The 13128-nt window shown below is 52.1% G+C and overlaps 1 protein-coding gene across 2 annotated transcripts in view; it reads right to left on the bottom strand.

The window, feature by feature from the left end:
• ANKRD10 (ankyrin repeat domain 10) overlaps positions 1-12384 on the bottom strand; it is a 32172-nt gene extending 19788 nt beyond the window's left edge. The window contains exons 1-3 of one of the 2 annotated variants that reach the window (XM_045869713.3): positions 12040-12384; positions 8681-8833; positions 4294-4385 (exon numbers count right to left, since the gene is read on the bottom strand). In XM_045869713.3, the coding sequence (XP_045725669.1) occupies positions 4294-4385; positions 8681-8833; positions 12040-12249 (455 nt within the window). In that variant the 5' untranslated portion in view covers positions 12250-12384. Of the gene's footprint in view, positions 1-4293; positions 4386-8680; positions 8834-10747; positions 11791-12039 lie in introns of those variants that run through there. The other variant, XM_045869714.3, reaches the window with a different exon arrangement.
• Positions 12385-13128: the final 744 nt, after the last annotated feature.

Below are 13128 nucleotides of genomic sequence, written 5' to 3'. Positions count from 1 at the left end.
TGCTATTCAAGGTGTTACGAAACTAATCAAAATTCTAAACTAAGTGTGTCCACAGCTTTAGGAGGCTGGCTGTCCACCTCTGCTCCTGTCGGCAGGCAGAAAGAGCTTCAGCGCTACGTCGGGAAGTATCTCGTCCACCAGGCCAGCAGCTCTCCCATACAACGGGAAAAGAGCCAGCCACCAGCAAGATCGGACAAGCGTGCCGGAGTGACACTGAGGTACGTATGGGCGGTGAGACTAGGTGGGAACGCAGAGGGTCCAAAATCAGAAACTAATTCAGAGTTACAATTCTAACAAATTTCACAGACTTTTATTCTTAGGGGCAAATACGTGAACCAATGAAAAGAAACCACAAATTTCAAACATGAATGAATGAATGGTTATCAGAGTAAGTGTGGGCTAGATTTTGCCTCGGGCAGGAGCTGCGAACAAACTCCCAACAGCAATATGACATATCCTCATGGCACGTAGGTGCCCTAAAGGGAATTCTGCTTCCAGAGAGGGCTCTCTGGGTAAGCGCATGAGGCTGGGTCATAAATGTGACCACCAATGAGGAACCAAACTAAACCAACTCAATTTCAATTAAGAATGTCTCAAAGTTCAGTAGTGTGGATGCTTTTGCAAAATTAAAACAAAGTCTATTAAGATCACATTTTAGACTTTTGTGACTATAGCCAACTGTGCCTGTTTTCTAAATTAGGCAGAAGGATTTTTTTTAGAGTGAGTCACTGAACTTGCTTACATAAGGCTATTTATTGATGCTTCTCCAGTTATCTGATGACTGCAGTTAAGTCCTTCCCGGGATTAGAATAGGTCAGTGGGAATATACACAGCCCCTTTGAAGATCTGGGTGCCACGGAATTTATTTGCTAGGGCTAATTCCACAGAAATGCTCTCCTATTGGAAGCTACGAGACTCTGCCACGACCTCATTAAACACTAACACCCGTGTGGCAGGGCACAAAATGGGCCAGCAAATCTGCCTGAAGTCCCAGCAACTGTAGTTTCACTCTAAATCCCACTGAGTCCCTGTATTTCTACTCAGAGGCATAAAAAAGACTATTTCAATATCTGGTTGATACGGAAACGTTCACTTTACTTCTCAAGAAAACAAAGTAACTCAAATTAATTGGTGCCCAAATAGTGAAAGTAAAGATAATCCAAGGCTTGAAATCTGCAGTTTACAGTGTCAGTAGTTAAAAGGTCTTAACTATCAGCAGATAGTCAGCAAGTTTTCTTGCTTTCTCGAAAATCACAGAAGACTTCAGCTTACATTGCTACTTATTTGATCATCAAAAAGAAAAAAGAGGCAACGGCAGTTTGCAGGCTCGTCTGTGTCCCTCCTCCGATGCAAACCCCTCAGAGCGGGCAGCAATCGGTACTGGCCGCAGTGACAGACGGAACCGTCCCACAAGCAAACGAAGGACGGGGACAGCCTCACTTTTGAGAAGTCCGTACCTGATGCGCTGGAGAAAAATGGGAACGAGAAGAGTCTGCAGAGGTTCAGGAGATTTAAAGTATGCAAACACTGAACCTGGTCACAGAATTACCAGTTAATCCTACGTATTTTTACTTTTGGATGTAAACAATGGCAAATGATAATGACCATCATATAAGCCAGAAACAAAACCTCACGAGAAAAAGAAAACTTGGCACCAAAACTCAAGATGTAAAATAAGAGAAGGAAAAAAAAAACTCCATCAACATACTCACGTGTGGTGCTAGAAAATGTTACACACGGTGCCCAGCGGCTGACATGCGTTATCGTACAGACGCGGCCTATATTGGCAAGTGAGTTACACAACAAACCACTCTAGCCACAGACGCGGGGTATGCTTGCCCTCATCATTATCTACCCAGTGACCAAAAAAGCAGCAACTTAAGATTTTGGCCACTTTATGCAGCTGATACATAAAAAAAAAAAAAAAAAAGTAGGAATTAATAACAAAATTAATAATCACCACCAAGTGTGACAAAATACTGATACGAGACAGCTTTCAATCTCTTCACAGGAAAAGGAAAGATTCATATTATAGCATGTAATATGAAGAATTAATAATCTGGCCCATTGTGAACTAGAAAAAACACAAATCACTTTAGGTAAGTAAATTAATACTGTGCCCCTCGATCCTCTTAAAAAAACAAAACAGAACAAAAATGCATTTTATTTGCTAGGACTACTCTTTACCATGTGAGCAGTACAAGTAAAACAGATCTAAGTACCATAATTTGGGGGACTCAAACTATCATCTGTTGGTAGGCTAAAAGTGTTAAACTATAAAAATGTGCAGAACAGACATCAAAAAGCAATTTACAAATCAGCTTCCCAGAAAAACTGGCAATTTCTCCAGATGTTAAAACTAAATAACCACATATACAATTGATTCTTTGTGCTCCGTCTCCAGGCCAAAGACTTAGAATTTTAAGCCTCGCTTTAGGCTAGTCGGCTCGGGCTAAATACTTCTTCTAAAAAATATCTCAAGGTTCAGGCAAGGGAAATCACCATAATGCAGGATCTCGAGGGAGTAGCTCTTATACTGAGAAGGAAAAACAGCCTGGCACTCGAGGCCAGGCTCAGTCACACTTGGTGGGAAAGAGACACTCGAGGGTCCTGTAACCAAGGACAGAATTGTAAACAAAAGATTCTCATTTTAGAAAGACACCTATTAAAAAAAGGATATAGAGAGAAATATTTATTGGCTCAAAGGATTAAGCTATTCATTGAAACGAAGAGAACTAACATCTTAGTAATAAAATGTTCAGGGTCAATTAGACTATTGTTTAGAAAAATAAGTCATTAAAAAGGTCAACTTCTAATTATTATTTCAATAAATGACAAGCAATGTAATCATTGATTTTATATGACTGTATTTCATAATCAAAGCTTCTGTTATTAAAATAAAGATTTGAGTTTTTAATCTAAACATAGCTAAAAAAATGCACATATAACTTCACTTTGAAGCAAGCCATTGAGAATCATCTCAAATTATATAATATATATTCGTATTATCCATTGTTTTTACATTACCTGAAGTCATAACTATATGAAGTCACAAGGTACCCTGCAATGTAATAGTTAATACAGGGCATATTTACAGTACTAAATTTCTATGAAAAAGATCCAAGCCCAAACTAATGACTTATCTTAATGACGTAATACTTAAATGAAACAGAAGCTAAGATCCTAGGAGCCAAATGACAGCCCCTGGTATTAGGCCTTGCAGTAATTAATCTATATGGTTTTGCTATCCAGGATCTATTTTCAATAAATTTATTATAACACAGAGTCAAAACAATGAAGTGGAAACCAAAGGGTTAAACTAGGTTAGTTTTGTGGGTTTATTTCTCCCAAAGTCTAGATTTTCACATTTCCAATTAGAACAAAGTGGTTTGTAATTAATTTTTATGAAATATTCAAGACACTCAAAACAAAAAAGCTAACATTATAGTTATTTTGGTTATTACAGCTCTATAGCTTACACTCAACATTTAGGGGTGAAAACCGCATCCATTTTGTTAATGCTGTGAACTGCAGGAGAAAAATTTTTACAATATAAATCTTTCAGAGAAAGTTAATACAAATGAATTTAATACCTAAAATAAATGTTTAACGCCATGGCTAGCTAATGACTTTTGCATATAAGACCACATCTTTAAATTAATACACTTAAATATTAATACTGTTCTATCAAGCCACGAATAAACTAGCTCATGTAAACTGGACTAAAACAAGATTACAATAATGTCACTGATATCAAGAGCTCAGAGGGAGTCTAAGTCTTTAATGTATATGGTTCCACTTTACAAATTATAAATCATTAAAAGTCAGAATGTGCTTTAAAACATAATGTTCTCGCATCTGCTAAAAGATGAGAAAATCACTACTTAGAAAAGCTAGCTGTCTGTCAGGATCTGGGGGCCAGGGAGGCCTGAAAAGATGTTCTAATCCAATCCAAGGCCTCATTTCAAAATGAACACTGGCAAAGTAAGTCTGACGACTTGCCCACGGTGACACAACTAGTTAGTGGCCAAGTCAACAATGCCAGGTTCCGAATGGAACGAGCTCACGGCTCTGTCCACCCTCACGTGCCGTCATGGCAACAGCCTGCAGCGGCTCCCTCCGCTAGCCGTCAACCCCACCGGAGCCCTGCCCACTAGCGCCACCTGATCTACCGAGCAGAGCTACGCTCACGGAGACACCACCTGAGGACTGCTGCTTGCTCGCAGTACACGCTGCCTGTCAGCACGGTGCCCTGACTGCATGTCGGCAGGACGGATAAGCGAAGGCACTTACTCGATGTGGGCCCCGTTGGCCACCAGGGCACTGACGCAGTCCAGGCTCCCAGAGCGAGCCGCCTTGTGAATGGGGGTCTCGCCCTCACAGTCCTGAAACAACAGAAGGCGCACACGACATATCAGATCCAACAGGACTCGCACATTTCCAAGCAACATAATGGACACAGACGTGCACCTCGTTCGTCCTGGAGACCAAACAACACGGCGAGTCAGAGCTGACGCAGAACACACACAACTGTGGCCAGAGACGCGGGAGGGAAAAGAGAAGTCGGCCATGGAACGGGCATGTTCTCCTGAATTCCTGGGTCGAGAGCAAAGAGTCGTGGGGCCTCTCCAGCAGGGACAGCACACACACTTCACATGGATGTCGGGAAATCATTTTATGCTGGATCTCAGCACAAATGCGTTGTAGATAAAACCCAGAACGATTACCCTGTAACAGGTTAAAAAGAAAAAAGGAACCAAGGCCAAGGTACAGCACACACCATCCAGCGTCTGGTCTACCCAAGAGTGCCCACACCCGCCACAGGGCGGGCCTGAGCTGAGACATCACCTGTGCCCCCCTGCACCTCGAATCCCAATTACGAGTGCACTTTAGACAAGGAGGGTAGAGGTTAAAGGGCCAGGAATGATGAGGAAGAGGACCCGGGGCCACACACAGCCAGCTTCACCCACAGACCCTGAGAAAAGGCTGCATCAGAGCGGGATTCACACTTCAGAATAATGCTGGAAAAGGCAGAGAAAGCGAGCCGACGCTGGGAAGGACAGTGAAGATGAATTAGTTTGCAGACTATGAATGGGACAAAATCCGAAATACGCTTCCATTCACGGGCTCTCTGGTTCATAAGAGGGAAGGAAAGATGCAGCAATCAAGAGGAGCAAGCCGTTTCTGTTTGAAACCCCGAGGCAGGCCCTCCCGCCTGGCCCAGCAGCACCGTTCGGAGTCATCGCGCCTCCCTGTCCCTGGAAGCTGAGCCTGGCAGCAGAGCACTCCCCGCAACAAAGGGAGGGGCGGCAGCGCACTGTGCGCGGCACCCCGAGGACGGTTCATTCATAAACCGGGACACAGCCGAGCTCCTGCCCCCGCGCACCTGAGCTCACAGGCAGATCCCAGGGCGCAGGCCCAAGTGAAGAGTGCTCGCTGCTTCTACAGCAACACGTAACCTCAAAGACTCCAGCGTGCAGCGCAGAGGAAAGTGTGACCACTGACTGAAAGTGAGCTCAGAGGTGATGTAAAGTTCTACACAGAATAAGCCCATTTCTGAAGAAAGAAACACAGAATTCCATGTGGTCACCCAGGGAGCCATCCAGTGAACTCAGATTCTGTTTTTTTTTTAAGATTTTATTTATCTATTTGAAAGAGAGAGAGAATGAGAGAGAGAGCACGAGAGGGGGGAGGGTCAGAGGGAGAAGCAGACTCCCCGCCGAGCAGGGAGCCCGATGCGGGACTCGATCCAGGGACTCCAGGATCATGACCTGAGCTGAAGGCAGTCGCTTAACCGACTGAGCCACCCAGGCGCCCCAGATTCTTTTATTTTTTAATGATTATTTATCTATTAGAGAGAGGGTGAAAGAGAGAGCATGAGCAGCAGGGAGCAGCAGAGGGAGAAGCAGACTCCCCGCTGAGCAGGGAGCCCCACGTGGGACTCGATCCCAGGACCCCAGGATCATGACCTGAGCCGAAGGCAGACGCCTAACAACTGAGCCACCCAGGCGCCCCTCAGATTCTTAACAAAGCAAAAACCTACCCCCATCCTCCCAAAAAGGGGGGGGGAGGGGGGAGACAGGAGGAATGTAATCAGGACAAGTAACACTTGCATAGCGTGGAGATTTAGGGGAGGTGGTGCCGCCCCCAACCCCCCCCCCCCACAAGAAAACAAAGGTTTCTAAAGCTATCTTTGGAACAAGGAGAAATAGTCAAAGTCTGCTCTATCACTTCAAGAAGATGATGGGACAGTAACAGAGGACAGAGGAGGAAGCAAAACCAGCTCCTACGTGCATCCTCCAAGAACAGCTTCGGGCCGGAGGGGAGAACCAACGCTGAAGAACACGCAGCCCAGATGTAAGATGAGGAGCCGTTTCAATTACTCACGTCTCAAGCTCAGACAAGTCACATTCCAAAAATATCAACTATTTTGTAGTATGATTCCAAAACTATTGTGGGCAAACTGAGTAATAAGGGAAAGTGGGAGCAGCGCCACAAGTCTGAAGATGGACAAGTCACCATGAATGGCAAATACAGAAAAGTCTAGTTCTAATCTGGCTATAAGAAACTAGAGGTGGTACCAAATGTCACCAAAATTCTAGAATTCTAGACCGGTAGTAAAGAGATGACTTGTAAATCCAGGCAGAACGTGACGCCCGTGGGTCGTGGCCACAGACCGGCTGAGAATAAATCACCTGGAGACGGACTTCCTTCTCTGTGGGTAAACAGGCTCCAGACGGCCCCTCACGCCAGGTCTGTAGACCGCAAACACTGTCTCTGTTAGACTTGAGGACAATGAACTGATGACAGTTAGGAATTAATATGCCAAAAAATCGAGACTAGAAGGTGGGTGGAAACTGGAGCAGGAGCAGAAAGGCCGCGGCAGGTCCAGAAAAACGGCAGGCACACAGATGGGCTTAGGAAATCCTGATCTGGTTCTCTAACAGTTTACGTGGGGAATGAGAAACTGTCCACTGGCAGGGAACTAACACAAGGGCTGCCGTGCCCTCCGAGGTCAGGGGGTGCCTGTCCCAGCAGGCCAGCCACCACTCCCCACACAAGGGGGCAGCCGAGACCCTGTCAGCAACCATACCAGGAGACCCAGGGATGCCGGGTGACAGCCTCGGACACGAGAGGGCTTGGGGGGCTGCGAGGGGGGCCCAGCAGCCCCAGGTCCAGGGCAGAGGCTGGGCTGTTGTCCAACGGTATGTGGAAAAGAGCTTCTAGACTTAAACGGTCTGAAAGGCAGCGGGGGACCACCTCTTTCGACCTCTGTAAATCAGATGCTACGTGAGAACTGAATGAAAACCACCAGAAGGGCACCTGGGGGGCTCAGGGAGGAATCTGCTTCTCCCTCTGCTCCCCCCCACCCCTGCTCGTACGCTCTCTCAAATAAATAAATAAATAAAATCTTAGGAAAAAAAAAAGAAAACGAACAAAATATCTATACCGAAGTTCCACATTAGTCCTTAATCACTCCCATTCGTGGATTATTCGTATCTCATTAACAAGGGCATTGAGCACAAGGACTTGCCCCAGGCCAGGGAGCGGCACAGGGGAGGTGGAGCGTGGCACCCCTGGGTCCCGGGTGTTCTGCCAGGACAACGGGGCAGAGAGAAGGCAGCACCAGGAACGGGCAGGTGGGGACAGGCAGGCCTGGTGCAGTAATGGCGGGGGCTGCGTGGCCCCTGAACACACGGATCAAAGCGACACGCACCGTCACTCCCCTGACCCCTGTTCTAAACCACTGCCACAAACACCTGTCCTCGCTTCCTGCCTTGTAGGTGGCCAGCTGAGTGACCTGTGAGGGAGGGGCCTGGTTATCAGCAAGGGATGAATCTTGGGAAAGACAGCAAAGCAGAGAGGAAATAAAAACTGTTTTGCACATAGTAGGCCCTTGAGGATTCTTAATAGAAAAAGCAAATAACAGGAAAAAGGGAAAAGAGGAAAGAAGGCATAAAGGCATCCCTACAGAGCCCCAGGCACAAGCCCCTAGACGAATCCACCCTCAGGGCAGGGTCTCCGCCCCGGGACCCCTCTGGCCAGACTATCCCGAGTCCTCTACACCCACACACGTGTCCACACAAGAGTCCCCAGGAAGCGAAACTCTCTCCCCGAGGTTTTCTTCGAGGAAGTGAAAGGAATAGTGAAAACACCCCGAGAAGCTGGCACGACCGCCCGCGCTTGCACCCCCCAACCCGCCCCCCCCCCCAGCTCCTCATCCGCGATCGGTCAGAGGGCGTGAACTCACGCTGGTCCGCCTGCTAGTGCTGGACAGCTGCCCCAACGGCCCCGACGAGGCCACAGCCATCCTTCTGCTAGCGTGGGTGTGTCTCAGCGCTTTGTGCGGCAAGGAAGCGGAGGCCACTGTGGGCAGGGGAGCCGGGAAACCTGGGCTCCAGGCCAGACTCCTTCAGTTACCAGCTGTGACGTGGGCAAGCCACCTCGGATCGCCGTGGATCCCGGTAAGTCAGGTAACAGGTGAAAGCGCTCTCTAAACAGAACGCACCGCTCCGTGAAGGGCCTATTATCTACAAATAACTCCATACACGTAAATCCCCATTAGCCCCGAGGTTAACCTATCAAACTCTAATTAAGGCCCCCAATTAAAATTCAACACCATGTAATTATAACTGGAAAAAGAAAATAAAAACCAAGTTAATCATCAGCACTCCCTTACCGGTTTGTTAATGCTGGCTCCTGCTTGAATCAACCAGATGAGGCACTGGGGGTGGCCCCCGAAAGCAGCGATGTGGGCTGGAGTCTGTGCGTAGCGCGTAGTGGAGACGTCCAGTGTGGCTCCAGCTCTCACCAACTGGATGAGGCACTCCAACTTTGAAAACAGCAGAAGGGGGATGACACACGTGTGTCGTACGTTTTTACATGTTACACAAACAATTTCAATTCTGTGATGTAGATAAGTGGCATTTTTGTTGCCCAGCTTTTTTTCTGTTTAAGGGAACAACAGAAGTCATTCCTTCGCAATACAAATTTTAAAAAAGCTTAAAAAGAGGGGCCCTGGGTGGCTCAGTCGTTAAGCGTCTGCCTTCGGCTCAGGTCATGATCCCAGGGTCCTGGGATCGAGCCCTGCATCGGGATCCCTGCTCCACGGGAAGCCTGCTTCTCCCTCTCCCACTCCCCCTGCTTGTGTTCCCTCTCTCGCCGTGTCTCTCTGTGTCAAATAAATAAAATCAATCTTAAAAAAAAAAAAAACCTTAGAGTATTTTTCCTTATCCTGGTTTTAAAAAAAAATCTGTTACACAGGAGTAGAAAGTCAAAAACACTGACGGCACACAAATTTAAACATTCTGTTTTTCCTACAACTGAAAAAGCCCAAATCAGTAAAGACTGCGATATTCAAAGACTTCTATCGCAGCTGGGTCTTACCACTTTCACACGCCATGCTACAGAACAAAGCCAGTGACTGGTTGTTGAAAGGAGGTGCAGCCACAGTGAACGCTTCATAGAGCGTTTTCTGCTCTGCACGAGGGCACCCTGTGCACCCTCACACGGGCCGCATTCGAGGAAAGCTCAGCCGAGGCCTGCCTCCAGTCCCGATGTGCAGAGTGAGTGTTCACACTGTGCACGCCCCTCCAACCCCCCCCCCCCCGGGAGGAAAAGGCCTAGGGCACATCCAAGCTCTGGCCTCCCAGGGGGCTGAAAGAGGACCACGCATGTGGCAAGACCACACTTTACAGCCGGGCACCAATTATCATCCCAGCCTGTGGCTGCAGGAGGCTCGTCACACTCCACACATACCCCACACGTGCCCACCGCGAGCCAGGCGCTGTCCCACAAGGCCTGCTGTCCGCAGACTTACACTGCTCCACCCACATGTCCTCAGATCCTGCTCGGCCCATTTCCCCTATAGAGGCACAGCGCAGAGTTAGTGGAGAAGCTCCAAGTGCCAATGATCCTCTTCCACAAGACAGAGATCGGAGGAAGAACAGGCGGCCACACCCCGATGTGACCCTGCATCTCTTACTCTCTGTCAGCAATTTAAGCCTTTCCTTGCTAAAGACAGGTCACTGTGACCCACATTTGTGGGAGATGGACTCTCACGCTGGGAGCACACAGATTTAACACGATCTCGGGCTTCCAGGAACTAGAATCTGGGAGTGACAGCTGATAAAGAGACACACCTTTGGTGCAATTTTGCATAACGCCGTTATTAATGTACTAGGAGAAAACGAAAGTGCCAATGGTAGTGATAAGGCCAACAGGTTTCAAGTCCAAAAAAAAAAAACAAGGATCAAAATCAGCGGGTATGCCAAAAGCTGTTACTTATTAAGATCAAGCCAGAGCTCCCTGGACTTAAATCTGTTACCTGTGGGTTCGCTTTAGGAAACTGGGAGAGATACTGTTCCATACGACAGCTTGCAAAAGCCAAGTGTAACTAGAGATTTTAAATAATGTTTAGTTCTCAAGGAAAAATAAGCCTCATGAAAGGTCAGGTAACGTGCAGAGTTGGCACATTTCTCAGAACGCCAGCCTGAAAGATGGGAATAGTTCGTTATGTGTTAAGTGCCAACTTGGCTCTTGCCCAGGCCCCAGCACAGGGCAGGCTCAGATGCGGATAAAAACAGGGGAGCTGCTGGCCCGGGGGGGGGGGGGGAGGGGGGGGAGCGGCAGGGAGGGGTTGCACGGAGATCTTGCAGCCCCACTCCCGGCCTAATTTCCGCCCCAACACTGAAGGAACGAACAGCCTCTGGTTACATCTGGTGCCCAGGGTTGACCTACTACTTACGTTCCACAGCAGAGACTTCCAAAAAGTGAACTCGGGGGTTCTGCTTCTTACTGTTTGTAGAACATACATAACCTGAGAGGTACCGTGGTAAGCGTGTTAAAGCCTGTCCCAGCTCCTTCCAATCCCGAGAGGTAGCTGGAGGCACCCCTGGGTTGGTAAATACCCTGAATCAACACTGTAACGAGGTTCTAAGCGCCGGGCAGAACGTGCCAGGCTGTCCTACGATACTGTGCCATGCTCAACTGGAGGATCGATCAACAGGGAAGCCTTTTCAAAAACAGCCGTCCTTGCCTGGCGGGAGGCTGTCTGTCCCCAAAGCACGCGGGGACCGAGGATGCTGAGGACCCGCGCCCTGAGTTACCCACGATGTAAGGGGCAAAAACCCCGGAGGCGGGCGCACTGGGCAGGGACGCAGAGCTTCAGGGCACGACCGCCTCGGGCGAGGTCCAGCGGAGGCGGGAGCGCGCGTTCCAGTGGCTGGGGTCTCTCGGCCCCGCGCCGCGGTCCCAGCGCCCTCCCACGGGCTCCACCGGCACCAACGGGGCTCTCCGGCCGTTCGGAGCGTGCACGCTGCCCGAGACACACACGAGCACCGACTGCCGGACGCAGCGGCAGCAGGAGAGCAACCTGTGCCTGGAAAGACACGGCACCCGGCTCTGCGAGGCCGCGGCCGCACGGTCTCCCAGGGAGAGCACTGTTCCACGTCCACAAATGGGAGCCCCAGAGTCAGCTGTGAAATGCGGCGGGGACCGCGTTCTAAGACGGACGAGGAGCGCGTTCCCGAATCCCTGGGAAGTGGACGGCGGCGTCCCGTCCTTCCCGGATGTCCAGCGCCCCTAGGACGCGGTGGACAAGGGGCGCGGCCTGCGCAGGAGGGCGAGCGCGGCTCTGGCCGCGGGCAAGTCACCGCGCCGCGCCGCGAGCCCAGGCCACTCTCCCGCGCGCGGCCGCCCAAGCGGCAGCGCCTGCGCCCCGCGAGCCCAGCCCGCCGCAGGCGCCAACTGCCTCCGCTGGGGGCGGCGCGCCCGCGAAGCCGCCGCCGTTTGAAACGCGCCGCCGCACATGCGCCCCGCGGCCCCTCGCGGCGCCGTCGCCGCGGGGCCCGCTTCCGCCCGCACCGCCCGCGCCGCCGCACATGCGCGCCGGACCGCTCGCTCGGGGCGCCAGCGCCGTCGGCCCCGCTTCCGCCCCGCGCTCCCGGCACCCCCCGCGCCCCCGCGCCTCAGCCCCCACCCTCCCCGGCCCACCGCGGAGAGCCGCGGAAAATGGCGCCTTAAAGCGCCCGCGCCCACCTTGCCGAAGTGCGCGGCCCAGTGCACGGGCGTCCAGCCGTAGAAGGAGTCCTCGGCGGCCAGGTGGGCGCGCGGCGTCTGCTGCAGCAGCGAGCAGAGCGCGGCCAGGTCCCCGTCGCGGCAGGCGCGGTGCAGCGGGAAGCGGAGCGACAGCAGCTCCTCGCTGGAGAAGCCCGCCTCCACGCCTGCGCCCGCTCCTGCCGTCGACATGGTCCGTCGCCGGAGAGCTCGGGCTAGCCGACCGAGAGGACGCGCGGTGAGGACCGAGAGGCCGCCGCCGGAGCACAAAGGAGCGCGAGTGTGGCCGCCTCGTCCCGCCGGCTGCGGAGCGGAGCGCAGCAGAGCGCGCACGGGGGGCGGGGCGGGGGCGGGGCCTGCCGCGGGCCGGTCTGAGGCCGGCGCCCGCGGACGCCGGAGGTTGGAGGCGGGGCCTGGAGCGCCGGGGGGCGGGGCCTGGCGGGGCCCTGGTTGGGGCCGGCGCTTGGAGCAGCAGGCCGGCAGGGAGCGGGGGGCGGGGTCTGGGCCGGGGGGAGCCGGCGCTGAGGCGGGGAGCAGGGGGCGGGGCTTGTGCCAGAGGCGGGGCCTAGCTGGGTGGGGCTTGGGGCCGGCGCCTGGAGCAGGAGGCGGGGCCTGGGCCAGGAACGGGGCCTAGCGGGGCGGGGATGCGATGAGCGCCTGGGGCAGGAGGCGGGGCCCGGGGCAGGAGGCGGGGCCCGGGGCAGGAGGCGGGGCCCGGGGCAGGAGGCGGGGCCCGGGGCAGGAGGCGGGCCGGAGCCCGGGGAATTCCGGGAGCCGGGAGCGGCAGAGGCGGGGCCCGGGCCAGCTCTCGGCCGCGTGCCCCGTCCAGACCCCTGCCGCGCAGTGTCCCGACCGGCCCGCGGGGACACTGCCGGCGAGGCCCGAGTCCCCGCCGGGCTCCGTCCTCACGAGGCGCCCGCCTGTCGGGCAGGCTGCAGGAGCAGCCAGCAAAACACTGGAAAATCCTCGGTCAGTGACCGAGAATCATAGTTTTCTTAACAGATTTTCTAATGATAAGACTAATACGTGAAAATCAATAATTTACTATCGAGGAATAACCACTATCAACGT

The sequence above is a fragment of the Mirounga angustirostris genome, unplaced genomic scaffold (assembly GCF_029215605.1).
Source record: "Mirounga angustirostris isolate CCGP_5_RB_7025 unplaced genomic scaffold, mMirAng1.0.hap1 SCAF_3, whole genome shotgun sequence".
Taxonomy (NCBI): Eukaryota; Metazoa; Chordata; class Mammalia; order Carnivora; family Phocidae; genus Mirounga; species Mirounga angustirostris.
This window is presented reverse-complemented; position numbering and strand designations above follow the sequence as displayed.